This window comes from Buteo buteo, chromosome 27 (assembly GCF_964188355.1).
Source record: "Buteo buteo chromosome 27, bButBut1.hap1.1, whole genome shotgun sequence".
In the NCBI taxonomy this organism is placed as follows: domain Eukaryota; kingdom Metazoa; phylum Chordata; class Aves; order Accipitriformes; family Accipitridae; genus Buteo; species Buteo buteo.
The window spans coordinates 10,895,502-10,910,262 of NC_134197.1; the positions used below are offsets into that span (position 1 = coordinate 10,895,502).

General features: G+C 38.9%; 1 protein-coding gene across 17 annotated transcripts in view; it reads right to left on the minus strand.

The window, feature by feature from the left end:
- Positions 1 to 14,761, minus strand: part of LOC142045450 (multidrug resistance-associated protein 1) — a 65,190-nt gene that overhangs the window by 30,001 nt on the left and 20,428 nt on the right. For 15 of the 17 annotated variants that reach the window (XR_012654602.1, XR_012654601.1, XR_012654599.1 and 12 more), the window contains 10 exons: positions 12,086 to 12,147; positions 11,057 to 11,188; positions 9,816 to 10,043; positions 8,378 to 8,555; positions 7,481 to 7,642; positions 6,618 to 6,710; positions 5,104 to 5,307; positions 2,416 to 2,562; positions 1,965 to 2,052; positions 437 to 506 (listed from right to left, as the gene is read on the minus strand). Coding sequence is in view for 9 of the 17 variants with exons in the window: in XM_075058981.1 (XP_074915082.1) it covers positions 437 to 506; positions 1,965 to 2,052; positions 2,416 to 2,562; positions 5,104 to 5,307; positions 6,618 to 6,710; positions 7,481 to 7,642; positions 8,378 to 8,555; positions 9,816 to 10,043; positions 11,057 to 11,188; positions 12,086 to 12,147 (1,364 nt within the window). In the remaining 8 variants the exon portion in view is untranslated. Of the gene's footprint in view, positions 1 to 436; positions 507 to 1,964; positions 2,053 to 2,415; positions 2,563 to 5,103; positions 5,308 to 6,617; positions 6,711 to 7,480; positions 7,643 to 8,377; positions 8,556 to 9,815; positions 10,044 to 11,056; positions 11,189 to 12,085; positions 12,148 to 14,516; positions 14,569 to 14,761 lie in introns of those variants that run through there. The other 2 variants (XM_075058987.1, XM_075058986.1) reach the window with 2 other exon arrangements.

Below are 14,761 nucleotides of genomic sequence, written 5' to 3' on the forward strand. Positions count from 1 at the left end.
AAGAGCAGCCAAAATCAAGGAAGGGGACAGGGCACAGGGAAGACACAGCTTGTAGCTGCATCACCCCAGTTACTTTGCTAGTCATAGCGTGTGCAAGATTCTTCACTGGTTTTCTCCAGCACGGGCATCAAGGATGGCTACAGTTCAGCGAGAATAAGATTTTAAAAGGAAGACTCTGAGGACATCGTGCAAACATGAGGCACTAGGGATAATTATGAGAGGCTAATCTGGCTGCATCCTCTAGATGGAGCTCATCCCAGCTGCAGCACATAGCAAGAGCTTGAAATCTCTGAGGTTTTCTCTCCTCCCATTATACACCTTGCTACACCCCTTTAAGGTAACCAACTCTTCTGCATATAGATTTTATAACTCAAATACAGATCATTTATGATGCAGCAAGATTTTGGAGCGGAACGAAGGGTGTACTAGTTCTTACCTGTTCAGTGAAGGAGGATCATTTCTGGACCAGCTAAACGTTGCATTCTTTACAACAATGCATCCTTCAGCTGACAAGTAGAAAATTCATTATTTATAAAAGTGCCAATGCAAGCAGCTAAATTGTATGCTCTGGATCATGCCACAAGAAGTCAATCTAAACACACATAGGCAGAGGTATAAAGCTACTTTTCCAGCAGAACAACCCACTGCTTACCAAAAGCTTGTGTTCTCCTTTTACTGAATTTATCAAGACAGCAGAGGTTCTGAGGTAACACTTATTCAGTAACCAGGAGGTACATGAATGTCAACTATACAAAGATCCTGACTTACTCAGCTGCATCCTCCTTTATCTGGCAACTCCACTGGAGCACTGCGAAGTCAGTTCAAAAAACTAGCAGTCTCAATCTGACTTGTGCTTCAATGGAAGCATAACCTAAACTGCCAATTCTATGTGTGAAGCCAAGTTACTACAAGAATGACAGGGCAAAATAAATCAAACTACCAAATAAAATAATTTTGACCAAAAATACTGTTCAGTGAAATGTCACGTGGTACTGGCATCTGTAGGTTTTTACAGCAACAACTCAAAGCACACCACTCCTAATTCAACCAAGTATGCAATAAATGCTTAGCCTATGTAAATATTTACATTAGTATGCAAGTACAACCCATTATGGACAAAAAAACCCAACCCCACACTAAGGATTTGTGAGCAATGTATTCATGGTTATCATCAGCTGAGAAAGGGGAGGAGATATTCCCAAAAGCAAGATGGAGAGAAAAAAAAAAAAAAAAAAAGGCAGATGACTGATTACTGGGAAGCCAAACGACTAAAATGACATAGAACTCAACTAACCACATGAGAGGGAGCGATGGGGACTTCACTATCTTTGTAAACAGGAAGTAAGAAAAATCATTTAGAAATGACTGACATAGTTAAAGTTAAGTTTTGTTTTGCAAGAAAAAGGGCATTAGTTTTTCAGTAAATCTGCCTTCATGCTTATGTATCTCCTGAACAGCTCTATATAACCAGACCGGCAACACTGGATACAGTGGGAGTGACTCTGGGAGTAACAGTCTTTGCACAAAACAGAAAGTAGAGGCATTTGCCAGAACTGGGACTTATCCTTTCTCCTTCAAGGGTGCTGAAGTGTTACGTGATTGTTCTTCTCCAAAATGCTGGGGTTTGGCACAGCATTAATCATTCTGTTAACTGCCTACAAATTTCAAATGGCTACACTTAGAACAGTTTAACAAGTAATTTTTAAATTAAATGACCATCTGTGTCTGGATGCAACCATTCTGTAGTTTGAACACAGGAGCTGGGGAGAGGAAAGAGATTACCTGAGAAGGTGGTAGAAACTTTATATAATTTTCATTTTACAAACTTCCTTCTCTGCTTTCTGGCTAAAATTTAGCAGTGAAATTCACCAAAACGCAGTGAATTTGTTACAGAAAGTAAAAGAAACACTGCAAAGCCACCCAAAACCTGCACACACTGATTTTCAACAGGAAAAGAAACTCACCCTCTGTGATGGGACCCCTGATTATGCTCTCTGGATCTAACTCTTCATGAGACAGGAACACCCTAAGGCGCTTCAGGGAGACACTGGCCTGCATGGGAAAGGGATGGAAAACTGTCTTATGATCTGCTCATTATATTTAAGAGTGTACTGTTTTGCCCCACATATACATTACATCCTTATTTTATGCACTCCTAATCCCTCCTTAAATCCTTGGATAGTCCGATTCACACTTCCCAAACCACAAGAAATATGGTTGATTTCAGGAACACCCATCCACCATAACCGGGATTGATAATTTTACTTGCACAGCACTCAACACACAGGAAACGCAAAGCTCCCTTTCTGAGGCGGCTGAATTTCACCAGTGGTCATTCTCTAACCACAGGAATGTTACCTTTCCACCCAGTGGCTACTTCTGCACAGAAACACCTGTTAATGACTGAAGTCTTACTTCCACTATGCTGCTGATAACCATAGGAAGCATGTTCAATGGAAACCTTAGGATGTTGAATAATGCTAGTGAAACAAATGCCTTCTGAGCATCCAAGATGTTGTTCTTGTCTATTGTGACGTACACAGCAAACGTGGACAAGGCAACCTGAAACAAAGTGTAACGGTTACAGTTAGGGTAACAGTTTTTAAAGCCACTAACACAGGAGTCACACAGTCTAACAACTGGAATCAGAGGTCTACAAATCCAAGAAAGGGTAATGTTCTAATAACTTCCTGATAACGCTTTTTGCAAAACAAACATTCAATTTAAATCTGTTGTTGTAAAAAGGTGATGGCTCCTCTTGGAAAGGTGTGAAGTGCTTACTTTCTTCACATAGCAAGGGTGAAACCACAAATGTCCCAGGCTATTTGTGGTCATGCTGCAGGAGAGGGAAGGAGAGAGAAGGAGAGGAATGATCGCTAGTTGTTCTTGCGGCTGTCTTTCAGTTTCAAGGCACTCCCTATGGTACCAGATACTGGATCAGTAACATATATAGACAGAAAAGCTAGAAACACCCTAATGCTAACCCATTTTATATTTTGTAGAGACTACCACAACCCTAGATTTCCAAATACAACCTACTTTATCATGGACAGACTGTTTTCCAAGAAACTTGAAATGTTACTGCATTAGAAAGATAAAGCTGTATAGTACCTAAACAGTTCACAAAAGAAAAGCTTAAGATCGATGCTGAACAAGAAAACTGCATTGAAACACTGTTATCATCAATCGTAAGATATAAAAATAATTCAAAAATTCCATATACTTACTTTTTTTTTAATGTGTTGATTAAATTATAGTAAAATTAAAGTAAACTAAATAAAACCAAATATTCCCACTTTCAGATCTATTCCCTTCACAGTGTTTTATTCCATGGTAACAGCACTCATACCTCAGTATATCACAAGATCCAGCAACCCTTTCCCACAGACTGGCACTTAAGAAATCAAGGTAGGCTAACCATTGGCATTCCCCCTCCCCACAAGACTTGAAACAATAAGCTCAAATGCCTAAGGAACAGTCTCATCTAATCACAGCATCCATTGAAGACATTAGCATTTCTGTTAAATAGCTGACTGCTGTGAAGACAGTATTGTTCTTCATATGGCGGCTGACTCAGCTGTGCCTGGTACAGTAGCTTGTTTGTACAATCCTTAGTTTGGACAACCATATCCCAGGGAGAAAGCTCTCCCACGGAGATCAAAAACAAGACAGGGTCTAAAGAATAACCTCACAAGCAGCACGTCTGCACTCTTGTGTTACCAGCAATTAGTCTGGAATACACCCTTATCAGCACACATAGCAGTAGGGGACATACTGCAAAATGAACAGTTTCCTGACACCGTTATTAAACAATGTTTTAAAGAGCCCTGGCCATGGAAACAGGAGGAGGACTAGAGGAAATAAAGAGTTACATATGTCAAAAGTGCTTTCAAGTAGGCACTTGCAATAATTCTTTAATGAGAAGTTCAGAAGAACATACAAAAGAACAAAAATCTGAGAAACAGCATGTTAAACAGCAGCCTTGCACTTCAGGCTGTACCGTTTCTGCCCCAGTGGCAAAACCCCTAAGGTACAGGGCCATTGCCACATATTCACAATATGCGCCGAAACAGCTACCTGTTAGGTGAATTTGTCTTCTCAGACTCCACAGAACAGCATTAAGGAGTCCACCTGCAGAGGTTTATGTAGAAATTTCATTTAATAATGTATTTATATTAAAACCATCTCAGACTTCTTTTAGAAAAGTATTCACTTAAGAATGCAGCTGATGTTTCCTACCCGGGGCACTGCTTCTTCTGCCTTTCATCATGCTCAAGACATAATGTAAACGCTAAAAATGTTTGCGGGGAAGGAATCTGAGACTGGAAAGTACACTTAAACACCTTCAACTGGAACAGCACATATTTTATCCTAATGTAGTCATAGCTCTTATTTGCTTCTGCAGAAAAGAGCGATGGCCCCTTGTTCTAATAGGGTCTGAAGCAATTTTGATGTGATCTCACCCTTCTCTCCCTTTTATTAGCTTATATGTAAGCTAACACAAACACAGTGAGGATGTTTCACATATCAGGAATTATTTTTTTTTAAACAAGAATTTGAAGCAATCCCATGGTACGCAATGGCTTTACCTCTCCACATTGTTCTTAAACAGATGCTAGGAGAACCCAAGACAGAGGTACGCCTGGTGCACAATGTCCCATTCGATCAAGGACTCTTAACTAAGGACCTGCTGCTCTCAGAAAGATGCTGAAACAAGGGAAGTTTTACACTGTCAGCCACAGCTACCACCTGGAGGGTACCATGCACATTAGTAACTTCTTCTGTATCTGACAGTACATTTAATCTTAGGTTCCTCAAGTACACTACCAAAAATAGAGGGGGATGCAGAGGAGGTTTTCATTTTTAAATACTTTGGCCACTACACCTTCTAGAATACATCCAACCTGGATGTTACCAAGTTTCAAAGGAAACAGTAGTGCCTTTTCATAGAGAAGTGGAGACATAAATGTTCAATTTCCCACCACTGCGGAGGGCATTCTAACTCTTCTGCTCATTAAAAAACAAAGCCAAAACAAGTTCTCAAGCATTGCCTTGGAAAGCATGATCTCAGAAAGCAGAGACTTGTCAATTTGTTTCACTTACCAAAAAAGGAGCACAAACCCAAGTGAAGGTTGCCATTGCAGCAAGGTAAGCAGATTTTTTTAGGACTTTGAGTTCTTTCTGTCTGATCTCTAATACCTTCTCTCTGAAGGCTAATTCCCAAGCATAAAGTTTCAGAACTTTAATCCCATTGAGAATTTCATTCATCAGCTTAATTCTGTTGTCTTTGCTCTTCATTTGAGCCACCTAAAAACAACATTGCAAAAAATAATTAGCAGAGCACAATACTTGGCAGGGCCACAAAGTTCTGAGCTTTGTATTTTGCAATGGCAAAATTTACCTCATTATCATCAAAAGCTTACTAGCTTCCTAAGCAGGAAATCTGAGATGCTATCTGAACAAACAAATATGCAGAATTAACAAAATGTTTTAAACCAATTAAAAGAATGCTTCATGCAACTAAAAATCCAAACCAAGATCAAAACAATTGTGGCACTGGTTTAAGTGGGATTAACCCTGCATCAGGGAGCCCTGGGACTCAGGTTCCTCCTAGGTACAATATGCAGTTAAAAAATAAGCCACTATAATCAAGCTTCAGTGATGTGCAGTTTGCATGTAACCCGAGACCAAACTTGGTTTTGCTCCATTTTCAGCCCTATCAATGGCTTTCTGATGGTGCACTAAGGTGAAAAGTTTTCCATTCAGCCATAAGAAAAAAGTCCATTCTTCAGAAGTTTCCATCTTAATAAAGTATTTTAACAAGGGCAGTGCAAAGCTGAAACAACGTTCTGACTCTGCACTAGGCAGTCAGTAGACTGCACCAGTACAGCCATCCCAGACAGCTATTACCAGTGGCAGTGTGGCTGTGACAGGCTAGATATCCCTACTTCTCCCGTGTAGGAACCAAATGTTGTGGTATATTTTGATGAACACCTAGAGCTAAAAGGTTTCATTTACATAAATCAATCCTCTCTGACATTCGGTAAATTCAGTTAATAGTGAAGTCTGTACCAGAAAGCACATGGTGGGGCTGTTGGAAGTAGTTTTTGCAAGAGAAAACATGAGAGTTTGAGTCTACATTTACTTAAGTGCACCCTCTGTAACAAACTGATTCCCTCTAAATAAAATCAACTAGGGATTAAAAACAGCCAACAACTAAGACTTCTCCCTCCTCATCTCTCCAGGAAGAAGGAAAACAACAAACCACACACATATACCCCCCAACACTGCAGCCACCATCCTGGAAATGTTAAAAACAAAACTACTTCCAATCTAATCATCAGGCATTTCATGGAGCTGGCTAGCCTGCTTGCTACCTTGGTCTTAACACTACTGCAAAATTTTTAGACCATTATGTACAGATAATCTGTAAAGCTGAAAAATAAAGTGAGTTTGTTTATTCTGCATACACAATGTCTCTGACTTTTCTTTCCCTTCCCTTTTATAAGGGATAAATAGAAGGAAAGAAAAAAATTTTAAAAGGACAAACCTCAGGAACAAGTCAAAGAACAAAACATGTTTCTTAAAAGCACTGTCACATATATAAAGGTTCTAACCTGATAGGTTTTTGTCTTCATTGCCATCACAGCATTTATTGGAACCAGAAGGATCATGACAGCCACACCTGCCAGCACTGAAGGACCTAAATTCTGAAAAGCACTTAATTGTAAACTTTTATTCAAATTCATTTTTAAAAATCTTGGGTCAAACTACTGCATATGCTCCAGTAAAACATTCTGAAATAGCTTTTCAACCTCTTCTTACCTTTTCAAGAAGAGCTTGGGGAAAGAAGAGGAGGATCAAGGAGGGGCTTGGGTTGATGTTTATGTGCTTTGATTTTTGAAACAAGCATACATATATAGCCCCTATGTAGTGAGGTACATATATAGATATAGATCAATCTCTATCTATCCACACATATGGAGATCTTTTAATGTTTTCTAGTTTTTGTTCGTTTGTCTGTTCTTCTGAAGTAGAGACCCATGCAGGGAGTGACTGACTCCTTGGGGAATTTCATTACCTTTCTGATTGACAGTGAGAATCAGGAAGAGTCAGCCTGGTGACTGTCTAGACTAGAAATAGCAAACATCTCGTATGGTGACTCCCAGAGTGCAGAACCAAGATCACTTTTCTTTAAATCAAGTGACAAGTGAGATACTATAGGTGCTGCAGTCCCCCAAAAGATAACAGCTCCCATCTGCATCCTCCCCACATGCACTCAGATGTGCAAATTAAGAACCTCCTGCCTGCCTTCTTGACAGCAGTGACAAAAGCAGCTCTGAATGGCTTCTAAACAAACAGCATTTTCTCCACACTGCTGTAAACCCTCCAGTGGTCTGAACAACAGCTTTCTGTAGTCATGGCCATAGGAAGCAGCACATTGCCCAAGTCAAAACAGGAAACAACATACAATACTCACCTGCCACAGTAAGTACAGGGCTAGTATCACCTGGAGAGGTGCAGACCAAATCATGTTTATATAGGTAGCCAAGTCCATGAACCTCTGAGCATCCACAGACATTAAATTCACAATCTCACCCACAGTAGAAGTCTTTCTAGCAGAATTTGTGATAACAAGTGCCTAGGTGCAGATTAAAAATAAAAAACAATTAAGGTAATGTGATGGAAGACTTAATCATTTGCATTTTCTCCACAGAATTAAAATACTTTACAGAGCTTCATCTTCAAAACTACAAGTAATCCTTTTCCTAATTCATATTCTGTTTACCTTGCACATCTTACAACATGCAAGTTGTATGGTTTGAAGCAAGCACCTGGGTTTAAACTAACAGAGAATTAAAACAACAAGCAGTCTTTGGGGTTAGGGTTGGTTGGTGGTTTTATTGCTTGGGGGTGGGGTGTGGGCGGGTGTTGTTTGCTTGTTTTGTTTTTCAGTGTAAGAAACAGAATCTTCACTTGTTACACATTTTTCTCACACAGAGCACTCAGTCCACAGCTTTCTAAAATGTTCCAGCTTATTCCAAGATGAGGTGGCACTGCTGCTAAGTCCCAAATGAAGCTGTAAATGTAGATGCATCTAAATTTCTGCACAAACTAAGGCAGTTTCACACCTCTAGTCTAAATGAGACAAGGTTTGTTGTTTGGCAGTGGGAAGAAGGAGGTGCCTGAACTTTAACTAGTAAATTAGAAATTTGCTCTATCTTAAAGGCTTTTATCTGTAAATTAGATACTCTCAATTATATTAAGAGTTAGGAATCAGCCTACCAGAGTCTCCTAACTACTTTAATTATTCAGACTTAAGCGATGTATTGACAGTCACCAAGAGGTATTGTCATATATTTAAAGAAACACCTACCTTTCGATAAATTACACCAACAATAGCTGTTTTGAGTCTCATTCCAGTTACAAAGCAAATATGAAAATACTGGTGAAGAATCAGTGTCTGAAGACAGGCACAAACAAACAGCAGCACCGTATAAAAGTAGCCTTGCCAGTTTGGGGCAGCTTTGTTATTTACGAAGTTGATTAGCAATCTGTGGAAAGAAGAATTAGTTTTCTTGATATATGCAAATCAAAATGAAACGTTAGGGTTACAGCCTTAGATTATTCCAAATGTTATATGGGTCATGCAAGCACCAAACTTAGATAAAACACTTAAGCAAACTTCTTAGAAACTGGAAATCATTTTATACTAGCACACATCACTCCCTCCTCCTAACAAGGTACTATTATAAGACAAAGTATCACATTCCTTACATGTACAGCATTCTCTTGGAGCTACACTAAGAAGTCTCGTATTCCCTCTAGCTAAAATACAACCGCTTACATTTGTTTTACTTCTTCTCACGTTAAAGCAATACAACTCCTCCTACCCCCTTAGCTCTCTGTTGCTTCACATATTGTGACTTGTAGTCCCACAATCATTACAGGTTAGAATTAAATAAACTCTCCTGCTATTGTTGATTAAGTTCCTGCCTGGCCTTCCTTGTGTTTGAAAGTGTCGTGGTTTAAACCCAGCCATCACTAAGCACCACGCAGCCGCTCGCTCACTTCCCCTCCACCCAGTGGGATGGTGGAGAGAATCAGAAGGAAAAAGGTAAAACTCATGGGTTGAGATAAGAACAGTTTAATAGAACAGAAAGGAAGAAACTAATAATGATAGTAATAACAATAATAAAATGACAATAATAATAATAAAAGGATTGGATTATACAAAACAAGTGATGCACAATGCTCACCACTTGCTGACCGATGCTCAGTTAGTTCCCAAGCAGCGATCCCCCCAGGCCAACTCCCCCCAGTTTATATACTAGACATGACATCACATGGTATGGAATATCCCTTTGGCCAGTTTGGGTCAGGTGCCCTGGCTATGTCCCCTCCCAACTTCTTGTGTCCCTCCAGCCTTCTTGCTGGCTGGGCATAAGAAGCTGAAAAATCCTTGACTTAGTCTAAACACTACTTAGCAACAACTGAAAACATCAGTGTGCTACCAACATCCTTCTCATACTGAATCCAAGACATAACACTACACCAGCTACTAGAAAGAAGATGAACTCTATCCCAGCCGAAACCAGGACAGAAAGGAACATAAAAAGTCAAAAGATTTAATGCACAATGTTATAATTTGAAAACCAATGGACCAAAGTCATCTGTGTGCATGGTGTCTAACCTGCATGACAACTCTTCGCCATTGAACCAACTGAAGCCAAAGCAGCTTAGTGAGTGAAATACCAGTGTTTTAAATTCTGTCCACATACTTTTAATACAGTAATAAAGTATACAAGTCTTACTTCAGAATTTCTGGGCCTGCAAACATCAAGAGATCATGTGCAGCTTTAAACAGGAAGCTCATGAGAAAATATGGTCCAAAGGTTTTATATAACACCTTGAATAAAGATGCTTCAGAGCTCTTCTGAGATGGTTTTATAATCAAAGCTTCAGCCTCTTCTGTCACATCACCATTTGAGTCGCTTGATTTTTGCTGCTTTTTGGGCAAGTATAACATGTTTAATGGTTGCCTGAAATAAGAGTAGTTATATAATGTAGCCTTTATTCAAGCATAAAGACAACTGGAAAAATGCACAGTATACAAATGAGATGTTTATGAGCTGTTTATTGCCCTTCTTAATAGTTTAACTGGGTTTTACTGTCAATCAAACATCTTTTTAATCATACAACCATAGCTAAATGAACTGGCCATTCAGAAATGGTCATCTTTGTAGGGATTGGTGACATTCCTGTTGAATCTCTCCTATAGGTCTGCCCTGGGGAACAAGGAATAGGGCCATAACCTGTACTAAGCTTAAAAAGCAAAGGACATTATTATTCTAGAACCCAGTATGGTCAACTTTCATCAAAATCAAGGCCTTGCTGTACCACTGGAGTTAACATTGCAGTCAGATTTATGCCAAGTCATTCCCAATAGACTGAACACATTCATTTCATACATCTGGCTTATGCCAAACTACATCTGAACCTCTGAGGACAAGCTGAATATAAAAATACACTGTGTAAGCAAGCAAGCAGTTTTCCTTCAATGAAAAGGTACTTCTATTTGCTGCAGTAAAGGATGATGAACGTAGGATGGAAACTGCAGGCATGCAGTCTTTCTAATTTTAGCCATCTGGCTTAGATGCCTAGGCTCCCTATATAGTCAAAGGAAAGAAATAAGCTTCTCACTTTTACACCCTGAACTGCCCTCCTGAGGCTTCACTAACTATAGAGAGAGCCCAACCTCCTAAATTACATGACTGAAGTTTGATTGTGTGAAAACATTCTCTCCCCAGGGAAAAACCACACATCAAAAGTAACAATAATCAGCTTTGGATCATGAAAGACTAAGGGAAACTTGACGCAGCTCTTCATAAAGAAGACACACAACGCCCTACTTGGTTCCTGTTCTGTATGCACTTAAGGACAAATACAGAGATGCCACTTGGGCCTCACAAAAGCAGGCTTGAGAGGCTGAGTAACTTGAGCTTTTGAACCTCCACATCTTGCAAGAACTGCCAGGCAGGACAACTGAACTTACCTCTTGGTCTTTGCCCACTCTTTTGCCCAGTTTCTAGCCAAACTTGGCACTATCTCCTCCGATTTGTCCTCTTTATTTAATGACCACAAATCCTTGGCTTCCAAAGGTCTCCGATAACCCTGAATCATCAACCTGTATTAGAAAGAATCAGCACTATATATTTAAGAGCACTAGAGATACATGTGTGTCTGTATATACATATATATATATATATATATATGCGCCACGAGACAGTGGTCCTTACATCCAGCCCCAAAACAGAGCCAGCTCTTCACAAAAATGCATCCAAGAGTTAGTACATGTAGCAACACAGGTCCAGATGCCAAAACATACACCCTCCTGTCTTTATTTTGAGAATTAGACACCAAAACATCTAAGGATCCAGGATATGCCACTGAATTCAAATTTCAGGGAAAGTAAAAGAAAGGATGAAGTGATCTCATTTGAAAATCAGCCATGCAATTAATATTCCCATGCCTAACAAGTTTCAAAATCTTTATTAGCCTTTAATTTTGCAAAGCAATTCCTTTCATCTAGCTTTCTGTTGGAACTCTGGCCAAGTACCAACCACAACTATACACCAATATCATTTTACATGTTTCTGTGTTTTAATTCACAAGGACATGTTGTGATCAAATCATACAGCATAACTAAAGCTAAGTTAATGAAAAAGAAAGAACCTACTGGACAAAAAGACCTAATATTTTTTAATGCCTTAGTTCCTAAATACAGCAGATAATTTCTACCTTCTTATATTTCCCAAAGAAATTTTTTTAATTACATTCTTTCAGGAAACGTACTAAATATATACTGGCAAAATTTAAAATTACGAAGACCCTACAAAGGAAGTAAAAAAGATTAATCAAATGGGGGGGAGGGGAGCGAAATTCAATTTCGTCTATCTACAAAACAACCAACCAAAACAACCAAAATTATTACTACATGATTATTGCTAATTTAACTCTGAAAGCAGGATCCTAAAATGCGATCTAACTTTAACTGGTGCTTTATGCATCATCTTGATCTTACCCAGTGATCCACCAGAATGTGATTCTAGAAAGGAAAGAAGCACTGAACTCTGGACATGGATTCTAAAGGAGAGAAAAATAAATTAATCCACATACAAAGTAACTGATACAGTGCCAAAGGAAACAAAGCAAGCAGAAAAGATGCTTTTGAAATTCCTTTTGTTTATAGTATTTTTTTTCACATTACTAAACTTGTCATTTATGCTGTTGAGAACTTGGTCAGAAAACACAAGCACAGCTTCAGGGCTGTCAGCAGAGTAGACCACTGGGACACAGGAATAGCAGTGCTCCATATCAACAATGCAACAAATAGTTGAGGGAATTTTATAAGACAGTGCAGGCCAGACAGTCTCTCAAGATATCATGATCAGTGCCTCCCTAGATCAATGCAAGGTATGCTACCATATGAGAACATAAATATGTTAATGGGGTAGAGTTAGTCTTAAATGAAGAATTCAGTTCTACTGTTCTAGCAGTTAAGTGCTGTGAATCCATCAAATCAGATGCACAAATGAAAAAAAAATTTGTAAACTCCATAAAAGCATCCCAAAACAGCCCCTAAAAACCCTGCATCTCATTCATCAATAACCATGGGAAACTTAAGTTTCCATAAAGGTACACAGCTAGCTCATGTTCTACATCTAGCACAATGGCTGTCTGTTGTAACAATTCTTCAGGTTAACATCCTCTCCTAATCTAGTTGGATTAAAACAGCAGAAAGGAAGGCTGGAAGAATTTCAAAGGCACTAAAAGTGATTTACTTGCAGAATTCCAGTGCAGATTTCTCTACTCCCTCTTTCACTGCTCTGAACAGCATCTAACAAATGCTAAAACCAGCCACTCCTTTGGCACACGAACCTCTAGGTTTTTATCACCAACTATAATTGGAACAACTCAGGTATTTCCATCTACAAAAGTCACCAAACATTATTAGAGCACTGCAATTAAAACAGCCAGAGCCAAGTGTTTCCAATATTTGCATTTTTCAACTAATGTTTGTGTAACCTGGCTTCTCCACTAAGCTATATTGAAGTGTGTTGTATAGGAAACAGACTCCTGCATTTCCTTTTCTTCACATGACAACTTTTTCTGCAACTTTGGAAAAGTTACCGGGGGGGTGCAGTGCAGGTGGTACTTTCAGCCTTCAGCCATGCCAACATTCCTGACAGACAGATCTTACTTCAGCAAATTTCAAAATATTCTGAACTTTACATAAAATGCTGTATTACTTTTTTTGTTTATACTTTTTTTAATCTACTTGCAGGTGGAAACTCTAAATTCAAGAGTCTGCTAGATCAAGTACTACCAAAAAGTGGACCTCATTTGCATAAAACAAAAGTTGAAAACAATAAAACATATTAGATTACTGTTAAATTAATACTATTTTTCATAAAATTAAATAGTTATCACACAAAGAACTATTAATCCTACTGACATTCATGCCAGATAGAATGAAGACAACAAGTTGTAACAAGTCTGGACTTAAGTAATGTAAACAAAGTGAAAACAAGACAAAACATATTGTTTGACTTCTATATACATCAGCATTACATCTTAGAAATGTCACTTTAGTTTTTTGGCTTATGTAAACATATAAGGTCTTACTCGAGACTTACAAACATTTCTAGTTTGGAAATGCTTGGCAGAAGGGAATAAAGCAGAATTTAAGACTGACTGACATGACTTGCTTTGTTCTTTTTCCCATCATAACATTCAACAAACATACCACTCGTGAAAAAAGAAGGTTAAGATTTGAAGTCTGCCCTACTTCCTAGAGACTCTCCTAGAAATAGTCAGAACACAAAAATAAACCACTGTGGTCTCAAAGCACCTTGTAATTATTGTAAACATGATCAAAGTAGAAAAGGTTTCCATAAATCCACAGTATCTTGTCATATACATTTTATCCCTGAATGAGATGAAAAGAACCCAAAGATGAAGAGGATCCAAAGACTCAACTCTTCCCTCCAGGCATATGCAGGCAGACTGTCTGCCAGAGGTAATGTAGAGCACCACTGGCACACTGGATACTGATGCAGAAGGTAACTGTAGAATTCACTAAGTGCAACTGGTTATGGACCTTTTCCACAGTTACAAAGGCAACATTTATTTCCCACCCTCACACATTTCACACCTTCCTTCATCAGTCAGTGCCACCTAACATCCATCAAACTGGAATTACGCTGTATAAAAAAAACAGAACTGAGGTTTCTAAAATTGGCCCATCCAAACTCCAGGCAGTGAGAGGTGTCACTCCACTGTGACTCAGAAGGTCTAGCCCAGGGCTAAGCAAGCAGTGTAAAGATGCAACATCCCTTGGGTCACTTCAGATCCATGCCATATAGCTAGCACATGTAATTAAGAACACATGCAAAAAAGATCATGTCTAGATACAATTAAATTTCTACATCCAGACCACCGTCTAACGTTACCTGCTCTTGCAACTGAGCTGGTTAAATTTTTGCTTGACACAAGAGAGGTAAATATGGAAATCAAATGCATCTATCCAGATTCACAAGTTTTCCATGTGTAGATTCTTCCCCACCTTCAACAGAAAGGGAATACACATCCTTATGAGTTACTGCCTACTGAACGGTATCAGATGACTAGGAGGACAGCATTTCAAATCAGTATTTCCCATCAATTGCCAGAAGTACTACTGAATATAAATACGTAT